At 53.9% G+C, this 14,934-nt stretch overlaps 1 protein-coding gene across 1 annotated transcript in view; it reads left to right on the forward strand.

Moving 5' to 3' along the window:
- The first annotated feature begins 699 nt into the window (after positions 1-699).
- Tbc1d9b (TBC1 domain family member 9B) overlaps positions 700-14,934 on the forward strand; it is a 32,280-nt gene continuing 18,045 nt past the window's right edge. The window contains exons 1-7 of the mRNA XM_010623769.2: positions 700-749; positions 1,374-1,519; positions 6,045-6,163; positions 9,213-9,441; positions 10,091-10,349; positions 11,926-12,133; positions 13,087-13,305. Coding sequence (XP_010622071.1) covers positions 700-749; positions 1,374-1,519; positions 6,045-6,163; positions 9,213-9,441; positions 10,091-10,349; positions 11,926-12,133; positions 13,087-13,305 — 1,230 coding nt within the window. The remainder of the gene's footprint in view (positions 750-1,373; positions 1,520-6,044; positions 6,164-9,212; positions 9,442-10,090; positions 10,350-11,925; positions 12,134-13,086; positions 13,306-14,934) is intronic.

Here is a 14,934-nt window from a genome sequence, read left to right on the forward strand (position 1 = left end):
GGGGCGGCCCAGGCGCGCACGGCTGCACCCCGGCCCTTCCTGTTTCTGTTTTTATTTTTACTGAGTTTGACTCGGTGTCTCACCGAGTGGTCGACTCGCCCGCCCAAGCCGGGCTCGGCGTGCCACCCTCCTGCCTCCGCCTCTCGGAGTGCCGGGATTGCCGACAGGAACCGTCACGCCTGGCTTGCTGGATCATGTAATTCACCAAGACAGTGAATCAGACAAACAGTGGCAGAAAAAATGGTAGTAGAGAACATACTTCTTGCTGGTTTGTCAGGAAGTAAGGACATCGACAAGGAGCGTTGTCACAAACTGGGTGTGTGTGTGAGAGAGAGAAAACTTGAAATGCTCTGAAGTGCTTCCATTAAGAGATGAAAAAAAAAATCAGATCAGTTTTTCCCAAGTGTGACAGTTCTAAAGATTTACATGTCCTTTTTCAACCCATGATTTTTGAGCCTGAAAGAAACTTCATTAAACCTTTGAAAACCAGGGCTGGGATTTAGCTCAGTGGCCCTGCGCCTGCCTCACAAGTGCAAGTTCCTGAGTTCCATCCCTGGTACCAAAAAAGAAAAAAAAAACCTTTAAAAACGAATATTTGCTATCTGTGGCAGAAGAAAGATTGCATTGTCTTCCTCTTCTTGATATGGAAGATGATGTTACCAAATCAGCGGCTTGTGAAGAAGCAGTTTTCAGCCAAAAATGGAGGCGGAATATATTACACAGTACAGCCCCAATTTAAGGAGGCTGCTGTGAGACTGACATACCTTCAACCCAAAGTTACAATGCCAAGCCTAAAGCAAAGGCCAGAACCACTGTGTCTGTGAAAGTTCACAGCTCACCCTTTATGAGCCGGAATGTCTTCTCATTCTAAAGAAATCCTTGAGCTGGGTGTGGCAGTACACACCAGTAATCCTAGGACAGAGGGAGGCTGAGGCAGGACGATTGCAAGTTTAAATCCCATCTGGGCAATTTAGTGTGGCCCTGTATTAGAAAAGAAAGAACTCTGGTGTAGCTCAGGGGAAAAGCACCTGGGTTCAACCTTCAGTACTGCAAAAAAATAAAAATAAATAAATAAATAAAAGTGCGGTACTTGGCGGGAGCTTGGGTGAAACACACAGCCCTGGATCCCAGTGACACCAAAAAACAAATCACGTTTTCAAATCCGATCTTGTGTTTTTCTGAAGGAAGACCCCCCCTCAGCATTGTATGAGTTTTGGGTCCCATCAAATCTGTATGTGCCCCTGCCGGAAAGTGTTTCTGAGCCCGGAGAAAGAACAGCTCTTCCGGGACGGAGTAGGAGGGGTGTGGAGAGGTCAGACTGGCTGCAGGGCTGCCGGCTGTGTTCTGGGTGTGAGCTGACGCCGCCTGGGGAGCTGCGTCCTCAGCCTGCCCCGCTCTCCCCTGCCAGGTCTTCTCGTGGGCACCCTGGACGTGGTGCTGGACTCCAGCGCTCGCGTGGCCCCCTACCGCATCCTTCACCAGACCCAGGACTCGCAGGTCTACTGGACGGTGGCGTGCGGTAGGTGCCCTGAGTCACCTAGGGGCTGGGGGACCCCAGTACTCCTCAGGCAGCGGGGCGGGCAGGCGGGACCCCCAAGCCCCTCTGGCCCTTCGCTGGTGTGCACGTCGCCCCCCAGGTGGAAGCGTTTGGGCTTCTCCATTTCAAATTCGTCCACCCCTCCTGCTGACATTTCCTTGTGACCTGTGACTCATTTGGCGTCCTGCCCTCCCTAGCTTTGTATGTGAGCGGGAGGAGCTCAGCCCCCGAACCTCTGTGTTTCAGGTCAAGAACAGTTGTCTGCCCCGTGGCCCATTTAGCCATGAGTTCTTTTATCTTTGTGTTTTTTGATGACGGCTTCTCTAAAGAAAACGGTCCCCAGGCAGAGCGCTGAAGCACTGTTGCCTACGCCTGGGCACAAGGAGACTGGTGCGCCTTCTGGAGAGATTGTGCATTAGGGAAGCTGTGCTCAGGTGAGCGGTGCTGCCGCCTGAGTAGGCTCAGTGCTGATGAAGCAGTGCTGGATATTAAATAAACCATCTTTAAACAGGCACAGCGCGCTGAGAAGCTGAGGCAGGATAGTCACAAGTTGGAGCTCAGCTTTGACCATCGAGCACTTGGGAGGCTGAGGCAGGAGTATCGTCACCATGAGTTTGAGGCCAGCCTGAGCTACATAGGGAGACCCTGCCTCAAACAAATAAACAAAAAAACCCAAAGACCTTATCTCAAAACAAAATATTATAAAAGGGGTCCGGGATATAGCCCCAGTTTGAGTATCCTGGGTTTAACCGTCAGTTCCATAAAACAGAAATAGACACACAGCGAAGTGACCATTTGATGAAAACACTGCGATGGGAGGATGTGGGAGCCCCATCCTGTGAGTGTGTCTGCTGGGGGAATAGTCCTGGTCCTCCCCCAGGAGTGTCACAGGACTTCAGGAGCCCACACGGTTATGCTGGGGGAGCAGAGCCTGTCCCCTCACCGGTGGGAACAGGTTCCCCCTTTCGGGAGCACTGATAGCACAGCCATCACTCACAACAGCGGGCTCCATGCCAAGCACCTCCTGAGCCTCCAGTGAGGCCCTTGGGTCCTCTTTGCTTTGAAGATGAGGGGAACCCGCCAAAGTCTCACAGTGCGGCAGGCCTCTGAGCCTGTCCTCCGTAACCTCCAGCCCGGCCAGGGAGGATGAGGAGAGAGGTCTGAGAGCTTCAGGAGGCAGGAGGGGCAGGGTAGAAGCTCCACGCCGGCACCCACGCTGAATGACCACCTCCCTCTGTGTGTGGATGGATAGGTGAGGCCTCGTGGAGCCGTCCAGTAGAACCAGCCAGGAGGGCACCTGCAGGAGCCGAGGTTCCGAGAGCTGCTGTATGCCTTTCCTTTATTTATTTACTTATTTTGTAAGCTAGTAGTGTTTGAACCCAGGGCCTTTGGGTTGAGCTCAATCCCATCCTGGCCCTTTGTATTTTTTCTTTTGAGACAGGGTCTCACTAAACCCTTAAATTGCCCAGGCTGGTCTGGATTGTATAATTCTGCCTCCACCTCCCAGAGCACCATGGTCACAGGTGTGCCACACCATGCCCAGCTGAGTCGGGGACTTTTAACACAGGTCCTGTGGACAGTCAACTGTCTGTGTCTCGTTCTTTCCCGGGGAGCAGATGGGAGGAGACCAGGACTGGCCCCAGGGAGGGGCAAGTGTCCAACGTAGGCTGGGTCCCTTTGGTAGCTGGTGCTGGGGACAGGCTCCTACTGCAGACCCCACCTGGCCCCCCAGACCGCAGCCCAACTTGTCCTCTGCCTGCGCCCCCTTCCCAGACATCTGAGCTGGGCCTCAGAAGAAGCCCCCAAAATCAGCCCTGCCAACCCTTGCCCGGTCAGCAAGTGCAGCGCCTTAGCTGGCATTTAGGGTGTCCAGGGACCGTGACTACACTGTCAGCCTCCTGTGTCCAGCTCACACCTGGCTGCAGACAGGCTGTGCTGCAGGATCTGGGTTCCCTGCCCTGCCTGTGCGCTCCTCTGTGCCTAACACGTTTCCCCTGTGCTTGTACTATTAGGCCAGAAACTCCCAAGGGCAAGGCCAGGTTCCGCGTCCAGGCAGGGGCTCTGGTGTGGTCACGCTGTGCTGTGTGACCCTGGGTGACTGACTGAAACTCCATCTCAGCCTCATCCTATAGAGTGGAAAAGTGGCACCTGTCTCCAAAGGTTAAAATAATCTCCAGAAACCTGTGAAACAAGAGTGGCCCATAAATGATCTAATATTTATTTCCACTACCTCACAGATGGCATAGGCTGGGCATTTTCTTAGTACCAAATGAAGATTAAGTTACCTTTAATAATAATTTTATAGATGCACGATTGTAAACATTTAATTTTTTACTTAAGCATTTATAATTAAAAGGCAACAGGGCCATGGATTTACCTCAGCGGTTCCACCGCCTGCCTTGCAAGCACAAGATCCGGAGTTCAAACCCCAGTACCAAAAAAAATGTTTAAAAAGCTACAGACCCAAACAGGTAGCATAGACAAGGTGTCTTCTGTTTTAGATTGACAGGAAAGTGTGTGCAAAAGAAAATATCATGATAGAGTTCAATCTTGTGTGTGTATTTAACTTCTGAATTCAGCTTGTGACTTCTTGGTAAAAAGACAGAGAGAGAAGTTCTTCCTCTATCAACTAGAGCTTGGCTTCTATGCAGCAGGGTAATAAAGCCATTTTAAAAAGTTGAAAAAGAAAAAAAAAAAAGATGTAAAAAGGTCCGGGGATTTAGCTCAGCAGTTCTGCCGCCTGCCTCTCAAGTGCACAGACCGAGTTCAATCCCCGGTACCACAAAAAAGTTGAAAAAGCAAAATAAATTGATGATAAAGGACCTACAGGGAAAAATTTTCCTCGGTGCCAGATCAAACTACCTCTCCCATGAGCTATATCCCCAGTCCTTTTTAGTCTTTATTTTGAGACAGGGTCTCACTAAATGGCCCAGGTGGGACGCCAGCTTGTGATCTGCCAGAGTGCTGGAATCACAGGTGTGTATCCCTTGCCTGGCTTCCTGTTGTGACTCACTGTAAGTTGTGTAATGATGGGGCAGGCGTTTTCACCCGGGCATTCTCCCTCAGGCCTTTTGGGGGATCTGTACACGTGGAATTGCTTCTTGGGTTGGTGACCCGCTGGAGCACATAATAAGACACACACGGCCCTAACCAAGATAGGCCAGGCTGTGACCCTGTGACCGCACGACCAGCAGGTGCCATGGGCTGGCAGAGGCAGCAAGGCCAAGACCAGCCGTGGTGGGGTTAGTGTAATACACTCAGCTGGCACAAGCTTGTCGCCAGTGGGGAAGCACCAGGAGGCTGGAGGTTTGGGTGTAGACAGTGCAGTGGCGGATATGCACGAGGCCTGTTTCCGGCCTGCACTAGTTCATTCTTACCATGTGTGCTCCTTGGCTAAGGCTCCCTGCACACCAAGTGCATGGGCCTCCATGTGCCACAGACCACCCAGGACAGTTGAGAAGGGTGGGGGCTGTTCACTCCTCTGTCCTTCAGAAGTCAGCTCTTGATGGTAAATTCCATGGCAGGTACCCAGAATGTGTGGTATCCAGGGGAGGCGGGCAGGACAGGCAGAAAGCTTCATTTCCTTTGCTTCCCTCCCAGTCCTTGTTGGGTGTGAAAAATCCTCCCCCTCTGGGGAGTGGCAGTGTGCTGCCCTCTCAAAGTTTCTCCATCTGTGGGCCTGGAGGACCCTCTAAGGCCCAGCCCTTGGGACAGAGACCCCTCTGAGATAGGCGGACATGAGGGGAAAAGCTCAGCAGGAGAAGCCGAGGAGAGGGTGGTGGCTGCCCAGGCCACTGGTGTCCTGTGGGAGGTTCAGCTGGCACCCATGGGTACCCAGTTTCCAGGAGAGAGCCGGAGCCCCCTCTGCAGAGTCTGACGGAGCTTGATTGTCACCTCCATGGCGAGGAGCACACGAGTTCTGCCCGGGAGCAAAGCCTTGACTGGTGAGCTGGCTGCAGACGTGCAGACCGCCCCGGTTGGAGGACACTTGCTCCTGGCATCGGGGAGGAGTGAGGCCTTGTGTCCCTCACAGCGCTGAGACTCTGCCTCACTTTTCAGTCCTGTGTGCTTTACCCGGACTGCTTATATTACCTTTGTTATGTACATGTGAAGTTCTTGGGTTTGGGGGTTTTTTTGTGGGGGGTAATGGGGATCGTACTCAAGACTTTGTGCTTGCAAGGCAGGCACAGTGCCACTGATCTGCATCCCGGCCCTGTACATATAAAGTTTAAGGAAGAGAGTAGCCAGGCACAGTGGCACACACCTATATCCCAGCTTGTTGGGTGGCTGAGGAAAGAGGATTTGAGTTTCAGGCCAGCCTAAGCAGTTCACCAACACCATGCCTCAAACCTAAAGCAGAAGGAGGAGCTGGAGGAGACTGCTAAATAGTTAAAGGATCGTGGTTACTTGAATACAGCAAGATAGGGCAACCATTTTAATTGCTTCTTTGAGTTTGTGTGTAAGTCTTGGTTTCATGAGTTTCCTTTGTTTCACCAAACCCTGATAGGTTCTTCCCGTAAAGAGATCACAAAGCACTGGGAATGGCTGGAAAATAACTTGCTGCAGACGCTGTCCATCTTTGACAATGAAGAAGATATCACCACCTTTGTCAAGGGCAAGATCCACGTAAGGTTCCCTCTGCAGACTGGTGCCTCTACCAGCCACCATATTTGGGGGAAAACTGCATGCCTGCTGAACGGCACAGACTGCTCTTCTTGTCATGATTCTCTAGACCATAGTGTGATGGCTGATTCTGCAGCCTTTGCATTACAGTGTCACGAGCCAGCTCAAGATGATTCAGAGCAGGGCAGGTGTTTATCAGTCACGCGCAGACGATACACCATTCGTGTAGGACTTGCTACCTGGGGAGTTCAGTATCTGAGGGGACCCTAGACCCCATGCCTCTGGCCCCTCTTCAGACAACACGGTGCAGGTCTCATTCCCATTCTGTAGAGATGACATTCGAAGTGGCAGCCTGTTCTTACAAAACTGGAACAGATGGTTGAGCTGATTCCCTTTGTTGTGGCTGGATCTGGACCATACCCAGGCCCTGTGTCGGAGGCTCAGGCCCCAGCCCTGGGCCCTGTGGGACGTGGGGGCCTTTAGGAGCTGGGGCTGTTGGCAGGAAGTGAGGTGGTGTTGTCTTCCTCGTGGGGACCACAGGGCCAGGCCCCAGTGTTCCCCCTCTCTTAGCTTTTCAACTGCTGTGATGTGAAGAGGCCTCTTCCACCACGCGTTCCCCACCATGAAAGGCAACACCACCGCGGCCCAGAGGGTACAAACCAGACTCATCCCTTCTTCCCTACGGGCTGAGGACCTCCGGTGCCCCTCACAGGAAGCGGACCGATGTGTGACCCCTGTGAGGAGCGCTGCTCCCTTTCCTTCCCCAGCTTCGAGAGGCCACACGTTCGCTGGTTCCTGGCCCTATTGGTCACCTTTTTTTTTTTTTCTTCTCCAGTCCTGGGACTTGGACCCAGGGCCTTCACACTGAACTAAATTCCCAGCCCTTTTTCACTTGAGACAGAATTTGACCAAGTCACTAAACTCCCCAGGCTGGGCTTGAACCTGCAGTCCTCCTGCCTCATCCTCCCAGAGTGCTGCATTGCAGGCCTGCAGTAGCACACCGGCTCTGTCCTTCACTCGCCTTCACTGCCTGCGACCTAATACCTTCACGCTGACCCACTGCTGCCTCCCGTGCCCTTTCTTCCAGCTCATCTCCCTACGACTCTGACCCTCTTGCCTCCTCTTTGTCAGGGTGACGGTGATCATACTGGGTTCACCCAAACGATGCAGACCCCTCTCCCTCAGAATCCTCAGTCACATCTGCAGAATCCCTGTGCTGTACCCGGTGACATAGTCCAGCGTGCTGAGGTTAGGACGTGGGCGTTTGGCCCACCACGTAAGGTGACGTTTAAGTGCAAGTCAGGGAAGAAATAGACAACCTGAAGAAGCTTCAAACTTTGAGGTTTTGCATTTTGGTGTTTTGAGATAGGGTCTCACTAAGTAGTCCAGGCTGGCCTCGAACTGGAAGGCAAACCTGCTTCAGCCTCCTGAGTGCTGGGATTACAGGCATCTAACCCCATACCCAGTTTAAAACTATCAAAGGAACTGTCAGCAATTTAGCATCCTGCCAGTGGTAGTTTTACAGTTGGTTTCCATCTACAACACACAGAGTTCCAACCTCACAATCCATACTAGTTATGAGAAGGTCAAAAATAGGGTGAATGTGGCCAGGTGTGGTGGTGCATACCTATAATCCCAGCACACTGGGAGGCTGAGACAGGAGGATCACAGGTTCAGGCTCACCGTGGGCAACTAAGTGACTTATCAAGATTTGGTCTCAAAATAAAAAATAAGTCAAAGACCTGAGTTTCACTAAGTACAATGTTTAAATTTTTTTAAAAAATTTTTATTACAGGGCCAGGGATCTAGCTCAGTGGTTCTGCTGCCTGCCTTGCAAGTACAAGGTCCCCAGTACTGGGGTTCGATCCCCAGTATCAAAAAGCAATTTTTTTTAATTATAGTAAAAGGTGTGTTAGTCCCTTCTCAAAATACCCAAGAAGGTTTGTTTGGGTCCAATCTGGGACCGTGGTGAGGTAGCACAACACGAGAGATAGGGCAAAGCAGGGCTGCTCTGCTGTCAACCAGGAGCAAGAGGGACAGGGTGCGGCTGGGCCTCAGGGACACGTGGCAGAGGGAGTAGCTGGTTCCCGGCCTCCAGTGAGACGGAACTGGGGAGACAGACATGAAGGCAGAGCCTCCTCCAGGTGCAGGCCCCGGGGAGGCAGCGCAGAAGCTCAGAGACAGCTGTTGGACTGAGCTGCAGCTTCACCGGTGTAAAGAAGTAAAATACTCTGTTCCTCCTACTCTTAGGTTCTTGACTGAGGTCTGTGCCAAAAGGCAGATTTGACATAATAAAAACACTCAGAGCTTTGAACACGTACACAGCTCATCAGTACAAGGGGGACTCGGAGGAGCACCAGGGTAGTCGGCTGGAGCTGGGCTTTTTGTGGCACCCACTCGCGGGAGCCAGATGTGGGAAGAGAAGAGAGAGGAAACTGGGAAGGTCCATCCCGTGGCCTTCTTCACTGATAACCTCCGTGTCCCCTCAGGCCCAGAGCCTGCCCAGAACCCCAAGATAACGGTATGCGGTATTTTTAGCATACACTCATTGCAGACGGTCGGGTGTGGAGTTTCCCACTTGAAGAACCACGTCAGCACTCAGAAAGCCTTGGATTCAGAAACATTTCAGTTTGTAGAGTTTTAGAAGAAGGACGCTCCTTCTATACTTGCGTTTTTGTTTTTTTTTAACCATTGTAAAGTTGTTCCATCAGTTTTATATTAAACTGAAATGGGTTTATCTAAAAAGTCACCTCAGGGCCAGGGAGGTAGCTCAGTGGTGCTGTGCCTGCCTCTGAAGCACAAGGTCATTTCAATCCCCAGTACCGGAAAAAAAAAAAGGTCACCTCAGAGTCAGGGATCACAAGAGTCCAGGAAGTTGCCCAGAGTCGCCGAGGCAGTTCGTCGCCCGTGTGCCAGAGTCAGCACTTCCTTTTGCCCATGCTGGTGGCCCTAAGCCAGAGTCCCAGACTCTTGGCCTCCCTGGGCTGCTCTGCCCCTCCTCTGACCTCCCAGAACTGCCCCGGGGAGCTCAGACGCCACTGTCTCCCTGCAGGGCATCATTGCAGAAGAGAACAAGAATCTGCAGCCCCAGGGAGATGAGGACCCTGGGAAGTTCAAGGAGGCTGAGCTGAAGATGCGGAAGCAGTTTGGGATGCCAGAGGGCGAGAAGTTGGTCAACTACTACTCCTGCAGCTACTGGAAGGGCCGCGTGCCCCGGCAGGGCTGGCTCTACCTGACCGTCAACCACCTGTGCTTCTACTCCTTCCTGCTGGGGAAGGAAGGTGAGCCCCAGCCAAGGCCCGTGGAGCCCTGGCTGACAGCCCCTTCTGCGTCCGGGCTCAGATGTCTTCCTCTGGCCCTGCTGACCTCGTGATACTCTGTGCCATCATGCCCTGGCTCCCCTGACCGCACTTCTAGAAAGTCCACGGCTGCCAGCATTCCTGGCCCCAAATGCCCATCCACACAGCAGTCAGCAGGGACTCCCTGAAACCCAGCCGCCGCTTTAGCAGCCTGTGGCAGTTACAACTGGACAGCCAGGTACACACCTGCTCCTGTCCACAGCCCCCTGCGGGGCTCCACACTCACCTGCCGTGGGCCCTTCCTTGTAGAGTGCGAGCTGCATGCTCCCCCCACCCCAAATCAGCTCCCTCTACTGCCTCCGTCACCCAGAAAGTGCGCCTGCACCTCTAACTGTTCCCAAGTGCGGAGCCATCGCCCTTCCCGCGTCTCCATCACAGCGTCCCCTGCTGTCCTCCTGCCCTCACTGAGCATGGCTGACCTGAGTGGCACTGTCCAGGCCGCTCCTCACAACCCCGTGTCAGCACGGCCACACAGCCATCAGGTGTGGCTCCCTGTAGGGTGTGTTCCGAGTCTGGAGCCTCGCCTTGCCCGGTTGTAATTGGTGGCACATCTGTCCCTCCTGGGTTCCAGTGAGCCTTGTGGTGCAGTGGGTGGATGTCACGCGCCTAGAGAAGAATGCCACGCTGCTCTTCCCCGAGAGCATCCGTGTGGACACCCGGGACGAGGAGATCTTCTTCTCCATGTTCCTCAACATCAGCGAGACCTTCAAGCTCATGGAGCAGCTGGCCAACCTGGCCATGCGACAGCTGCTGGACAGTGAGGACTTCCTGGAGGACAAGGCTCTGCCCAGGCCTGTCCGGCCGCACCGGAACATCTCAGCTCTGAAGCGGTGCGTGGCCCTCCCAGGGTGGGGAAGCACACAGCACATGACGGTGGGCCTGCCTAAGCAGTTGAGTGACCTGCCGGGGCCTGGCGCATAGCCGGCTGTGCAGGCCAGAGAGGCCTCTGCACTCAGGTTCCCGCTTTGGAAGGAGGCCAGTCATACAGGGCAGCGTCACCCTGGCAGCCAGGGGTTCACCTAGAAATGTCAGCAGCAGCTTGCATGGCCTGCTGATGTGGCACAAGCTCCTCACGCTGTGTTTCTCATGGCCTTGGGGCAGGAAGGTGCTCTTGGCACCCTGGTCTCAGACCAGGACATTGAGCCTTGCAGAGCTGTTGAGTGGTGACCCAAGGTGAGCTGCCTCTGTCAGGGTCCTCTGAGGTCCTGGGAGGCTGCGTCCGGACGGCTTCAGTGAACGACAGCTCAGGGTGCTCAGCCTCTGCCCCGCCGTGGTAGACAGCTCCTCGAGACCCTGGGCCTGAGGGCCCGAATGGTTGTGAGCGCCCCCTCAGGTCGGAAGTCACTGCTGCCCTGGCTGGGGGGCTGGTGGAGAAGTAGTTTTGGTGGCTGGCTACTCCAGATCACTGGCTTGCTCTCAAGGGTGCAGGTTCACAGGAAACCCCACCAGGCTGGCCAAGGACTTAGCCAGGGTAGGCACAGCTGGATCCACACCCCAGCGGGGCTGTCTCCTGGGTTGTACCCACAGATCGTGCTGTGGCTCCGTGGTGCACCTGCAGGAACAGAATGCTGTGTGAGGGCCTCGCTCCTGGTGCAGGTGATGGGATGGCTTCCAAGACCTTTGGAGAGAAAACAAGCAGGGCTGGCACTTGGCAATTCCAGCACCGTCAGTTGGGGTGCATGTTCAGGCCCTGGCGAGGCCAAGGCAGTGCAGGGCAGGCGGGAGGTTCCCCTAGGACGGGGATACAGGCCTTCTGGAGACCGAGTGCCAAAGGGCAACCCAAAACCCACTTATTTATCGTAGGGTACCAACACTGCAAATAAACTTGAATACTGAGGTTTTCACTGAGAAAAAACAACTCTACATTAACATCTTTTGTTTTAAAAGAAAAACACAATGACACTCGTGCCCTCGGAAGGCATGTTTATGTGGACAGACCTGAGACGGGGTGAGGGCAGGAGGCCAGGCCACTCCCACAGCCATCACACATACAGATGACCACAACCACTCTTCCCATTGGGAGCTCTTGTCTGGGTTCCAGGCTGGGATCAGCTCTTCCCAGCATGAAGCAGCAGAGTCAGGGCCAGTGACGTGCAGGGTCTGAGCTGTGCAGGGTTCGGGAGCAGGGAGCGCTGGGCATGGCCAACTCTTCAGTGCCAGGGGACATCGTGGCTGTGTCCCTTCAGTCAGGTCTTGAGGCATGGTGCATGCAGCCACTTCTCTGCTGGTCCTGTGCATGTCCCACATCTTGCTGAGTCATTTAACATGCATCTTCCATTGAACTCAAATCCCTGGCACAGCCTGCTTGCTGGAGGCCCCCAGGTCCTGACACCATTGTGGAAACTGAGGCTTCCTTGAGGGCTTGCTGGCTCCAACTTGTGACCCTTTCCCACCTTCCTTCCTCAGAGACTTGGACGCCCGAGCCAAGAATGAGTGCTACCGAGCCATGTTCCGGCTGCCCAGGGACGAGCGTCTGGACGGTCACACGGCCTGTACCCTGTGGACGCCATTCAACAAGCTGCACAACCCTGGCCAGATGTTCATCTCCAATAACTATATCTGCTTTGCCAGCAAGGAAGAAGATGCATGCCACCTCATCATCCCTCTGCGGGAGGTGAGGTGCGCTGGTGAGGGCCTCGCTGAGCCCCGCTGGGGCCAGGCAAGGTCAGGGGCCAGGTCCAGGGCTCCTGATTTCCCTCCCTTGTGTGCCTCATGGCCCTGGTCAATGGGGCCTTTCAGCCCTTTGCACATCTGGGAGCAGGAGCTGCTCTGGCTCCAAGCTCAGCCTCCTCCAGCACTGTCCCTTCCTCTCCATGCCCACAACCAGGACACTGGTGTCTGCTTGGGCCATCAGGAAGGTGCACACTTTGTGACACATCCTCCCGCAGCACCCAGAGAGTCTGCAGCCTCAGTCAGGGCAGTGAAGCTCTGCCTAGGACCCTCCAGCAGGGAACAGGCCCCAGCTGCCTCCTGGGGCCCGAGACCTCTATCACGTACACCTCAGGTGTGGCCTTGCACACAGCTACTGCACACGCATGTGCTTGGACATCACATGCTTTCACACCCATAAATACTGTGCACTCATACATAGCCCACACGTGCACACAACACACATCCAGCTCCATCTGTCCTGGCTTGTACAGTCTCTGCCCTGCTTGGCCATGCTTCTCTGCACATGATGGTTCTGTGCCCCTGGCCAGTCAGCGCCCCTCGCACCTGTGCGTCTCCAGCCACGCCTCAGTGGAGCTCAGCTGCCCGTAAGTGCTCCCCCAGGACCAGTGCTTGGGGCAGCCCTGCAGTGAGGGCTGCTTTCTGCTTTCCAGGGGAAGAGTAAGTGGCCGTCCTTGAGAAGCCAGCAGGGGCCAACTCTCGGCCAAGCATCTTACATCCCTTCCTCTCAGTAGCCGGCAAGGCCAGCATGCTCACTGTCAGCGAAGAGACCCCAAGTCCCTTGTGCAGGGTCACACCACGCAGCACCCTGGGCCGCTGTGGCCCTCTCACAGTCCCAAAGTCCACCCAGCTTTGTGCCCCCAGATGCAGATGCCCAAGACTGTTTTGCCTTCCCAGGTGACCATTGTGGAAAAAGCTGACAGCTCCAGCGTCCTGCCCAGCCCTCTGTCCATCAGCACCAAGAGTAAAATGACCTTCCTGTTTGCCAACCTGAAAGACCGTGACTTCCTGGTCCAGAGGATCTCGGACTTCCTCCAAAAGATGCCATCTAAGCCACAGGGCAGCAGCCTCACCTTGCAGGGAAGGAGAGCCAGCACTGTGGACCCAGCCCAGAAGGTGAGGGCGTGCCAAGAGGGAGCAAGCCGGGGAGGGTCCAGGCCAGGGCTGGGGCAGCCAGCACCTCACTGTGCCGCACAGGGCCGGGCTGCGCGGAGGTTGAGTCGCTGGAGCTGGAAAGACAGCTGTGTATGGGCCAGAGCTGAGCTCGGTCCTGCCTCTGGGGTGCTAGCCACACGCACCCCTGCCAGGCAGTGTCCCTCCTCTGTGCCTCACCTGCACTTGCCTGGCCGTCTCAGAAGGGACCTCTGGCTAGACCAGCTGTCTCCAGCTGTCCCTGAGGACCTTCCCCAGTGTGGAGAGCAAGGCTGGGTGACTCGTGGCCTCTGTTTCACTAGTCTTTTGGTTGGAGCTTCTTACCCAGAGACTTTTTTCTTTCAGTGCTAGGGCTGTTGCTCAGGGACTTGAGGACACCAGGCGTGCCATTCTTCCACTGAACTATAGCCCCAGCCAAGACTCCTTTCAGATGTAACTGTAGCATCATGATATGCCCAGCAGATTTTTTTTTCTGGTACCAGGGATCGAACTCAGAACCTTGCACTTACCAGGCAGGCATAGTACCCCTGAGCCAAATCCCTGGCCCTCCCAAAAGATTTAATAATCATTCCTCAGTATCAGCTGTACCTCAGTAACCATGGGAGACTGGCCCCAGGACCCCTGGTACCTCAAGTCCCTTTGTAAGTGGCCCAGTACAGTCACAGATCTGCACCTCCTCCTGCACAGTCTGACTTCTCTAGATGCCTGGTAGCATCTAACACAATGCAAATGCTGTGTAAATAGTTGTACTCTGTTGTTCAGGGAGGAGTGACAAGAAGAAGTCTGTATGTGTTCCTCACAGATAGCTTTTTCTCCTGCATATCTTCCACATGCATTTGGTTGTTTGCACAGACACAGAAACCATGGTGCAGAGGGCTGACTGTATTTAAGATGCAATTGCACTTTATACAGCTGAATAGATTGGCCCCAGTGCTAGGTTTATAACTGTGGGCCCCACGTTGGGCTCCCGCAGATGTAAGCCTGCCAGCTTCTGAGGGGCAGAACAAACTCGACAGCCAAGAAATGATGAAAGAAACTTCAGCATGATGACTGGCAGGAGCATCCAGCATATTTCAGTATGGGGCTAGGTAAAGGTGATAGTGCATAAGTTACATAGGCTCTGACGATGGAGACACAGCATTATGAAAATATGAGACAAGAAGGTGTAGGGGGACGTGGCCCATGCCTGTAATGCCAGCACTCAGGAGGCTGAGGCAGGAGGACTGTTGTAAGTGCAAGGCCAGCTTGGGCTGTGTAGTGAGTTCATGGTCAGCCTGAACTGCAATAGCAGGTCATCTCAAAACAAACCAACAAACAAAAACAGTATATGGAAAATAGAATGAGCTCGATTGCTTTATTAACTAAACAAAAGTATATCCTTTACATCAGGTATTGGCAGGAAAGGGGAATGAAGGACTACTGGCTATTTCCATATTGTTTATAGTAGGGAACTAGTATTATCTTAAAAAGAGGGGACTAAGGATCTATGTAAAGATATTAATGTAGAGGGCTGGAGATTTAGCTCAGTGGTTCCACCACCTGCCTTGAAAGTGCAAGGTCCCGAATTCAATCCTGGTACCAAAAAAACAAATT

Source organism: Fukomys damarensis, unplaced genomic scaffold (assembly GCF_012274545.1).
Source record: "Fukomys damarensis isolate Sample0158 unplaced genomic scaffold, DMR_v1.0_HiC HiC_scaffold_9, whole genome shotgun sequence".
In the NCBI taxonomy this organism is placed as follows: Eukaryota; Metazoa; Chordata; class Mammalia; order Rodentia; family Bathyergidae; genus Fukomys; species Fukomys damarensis.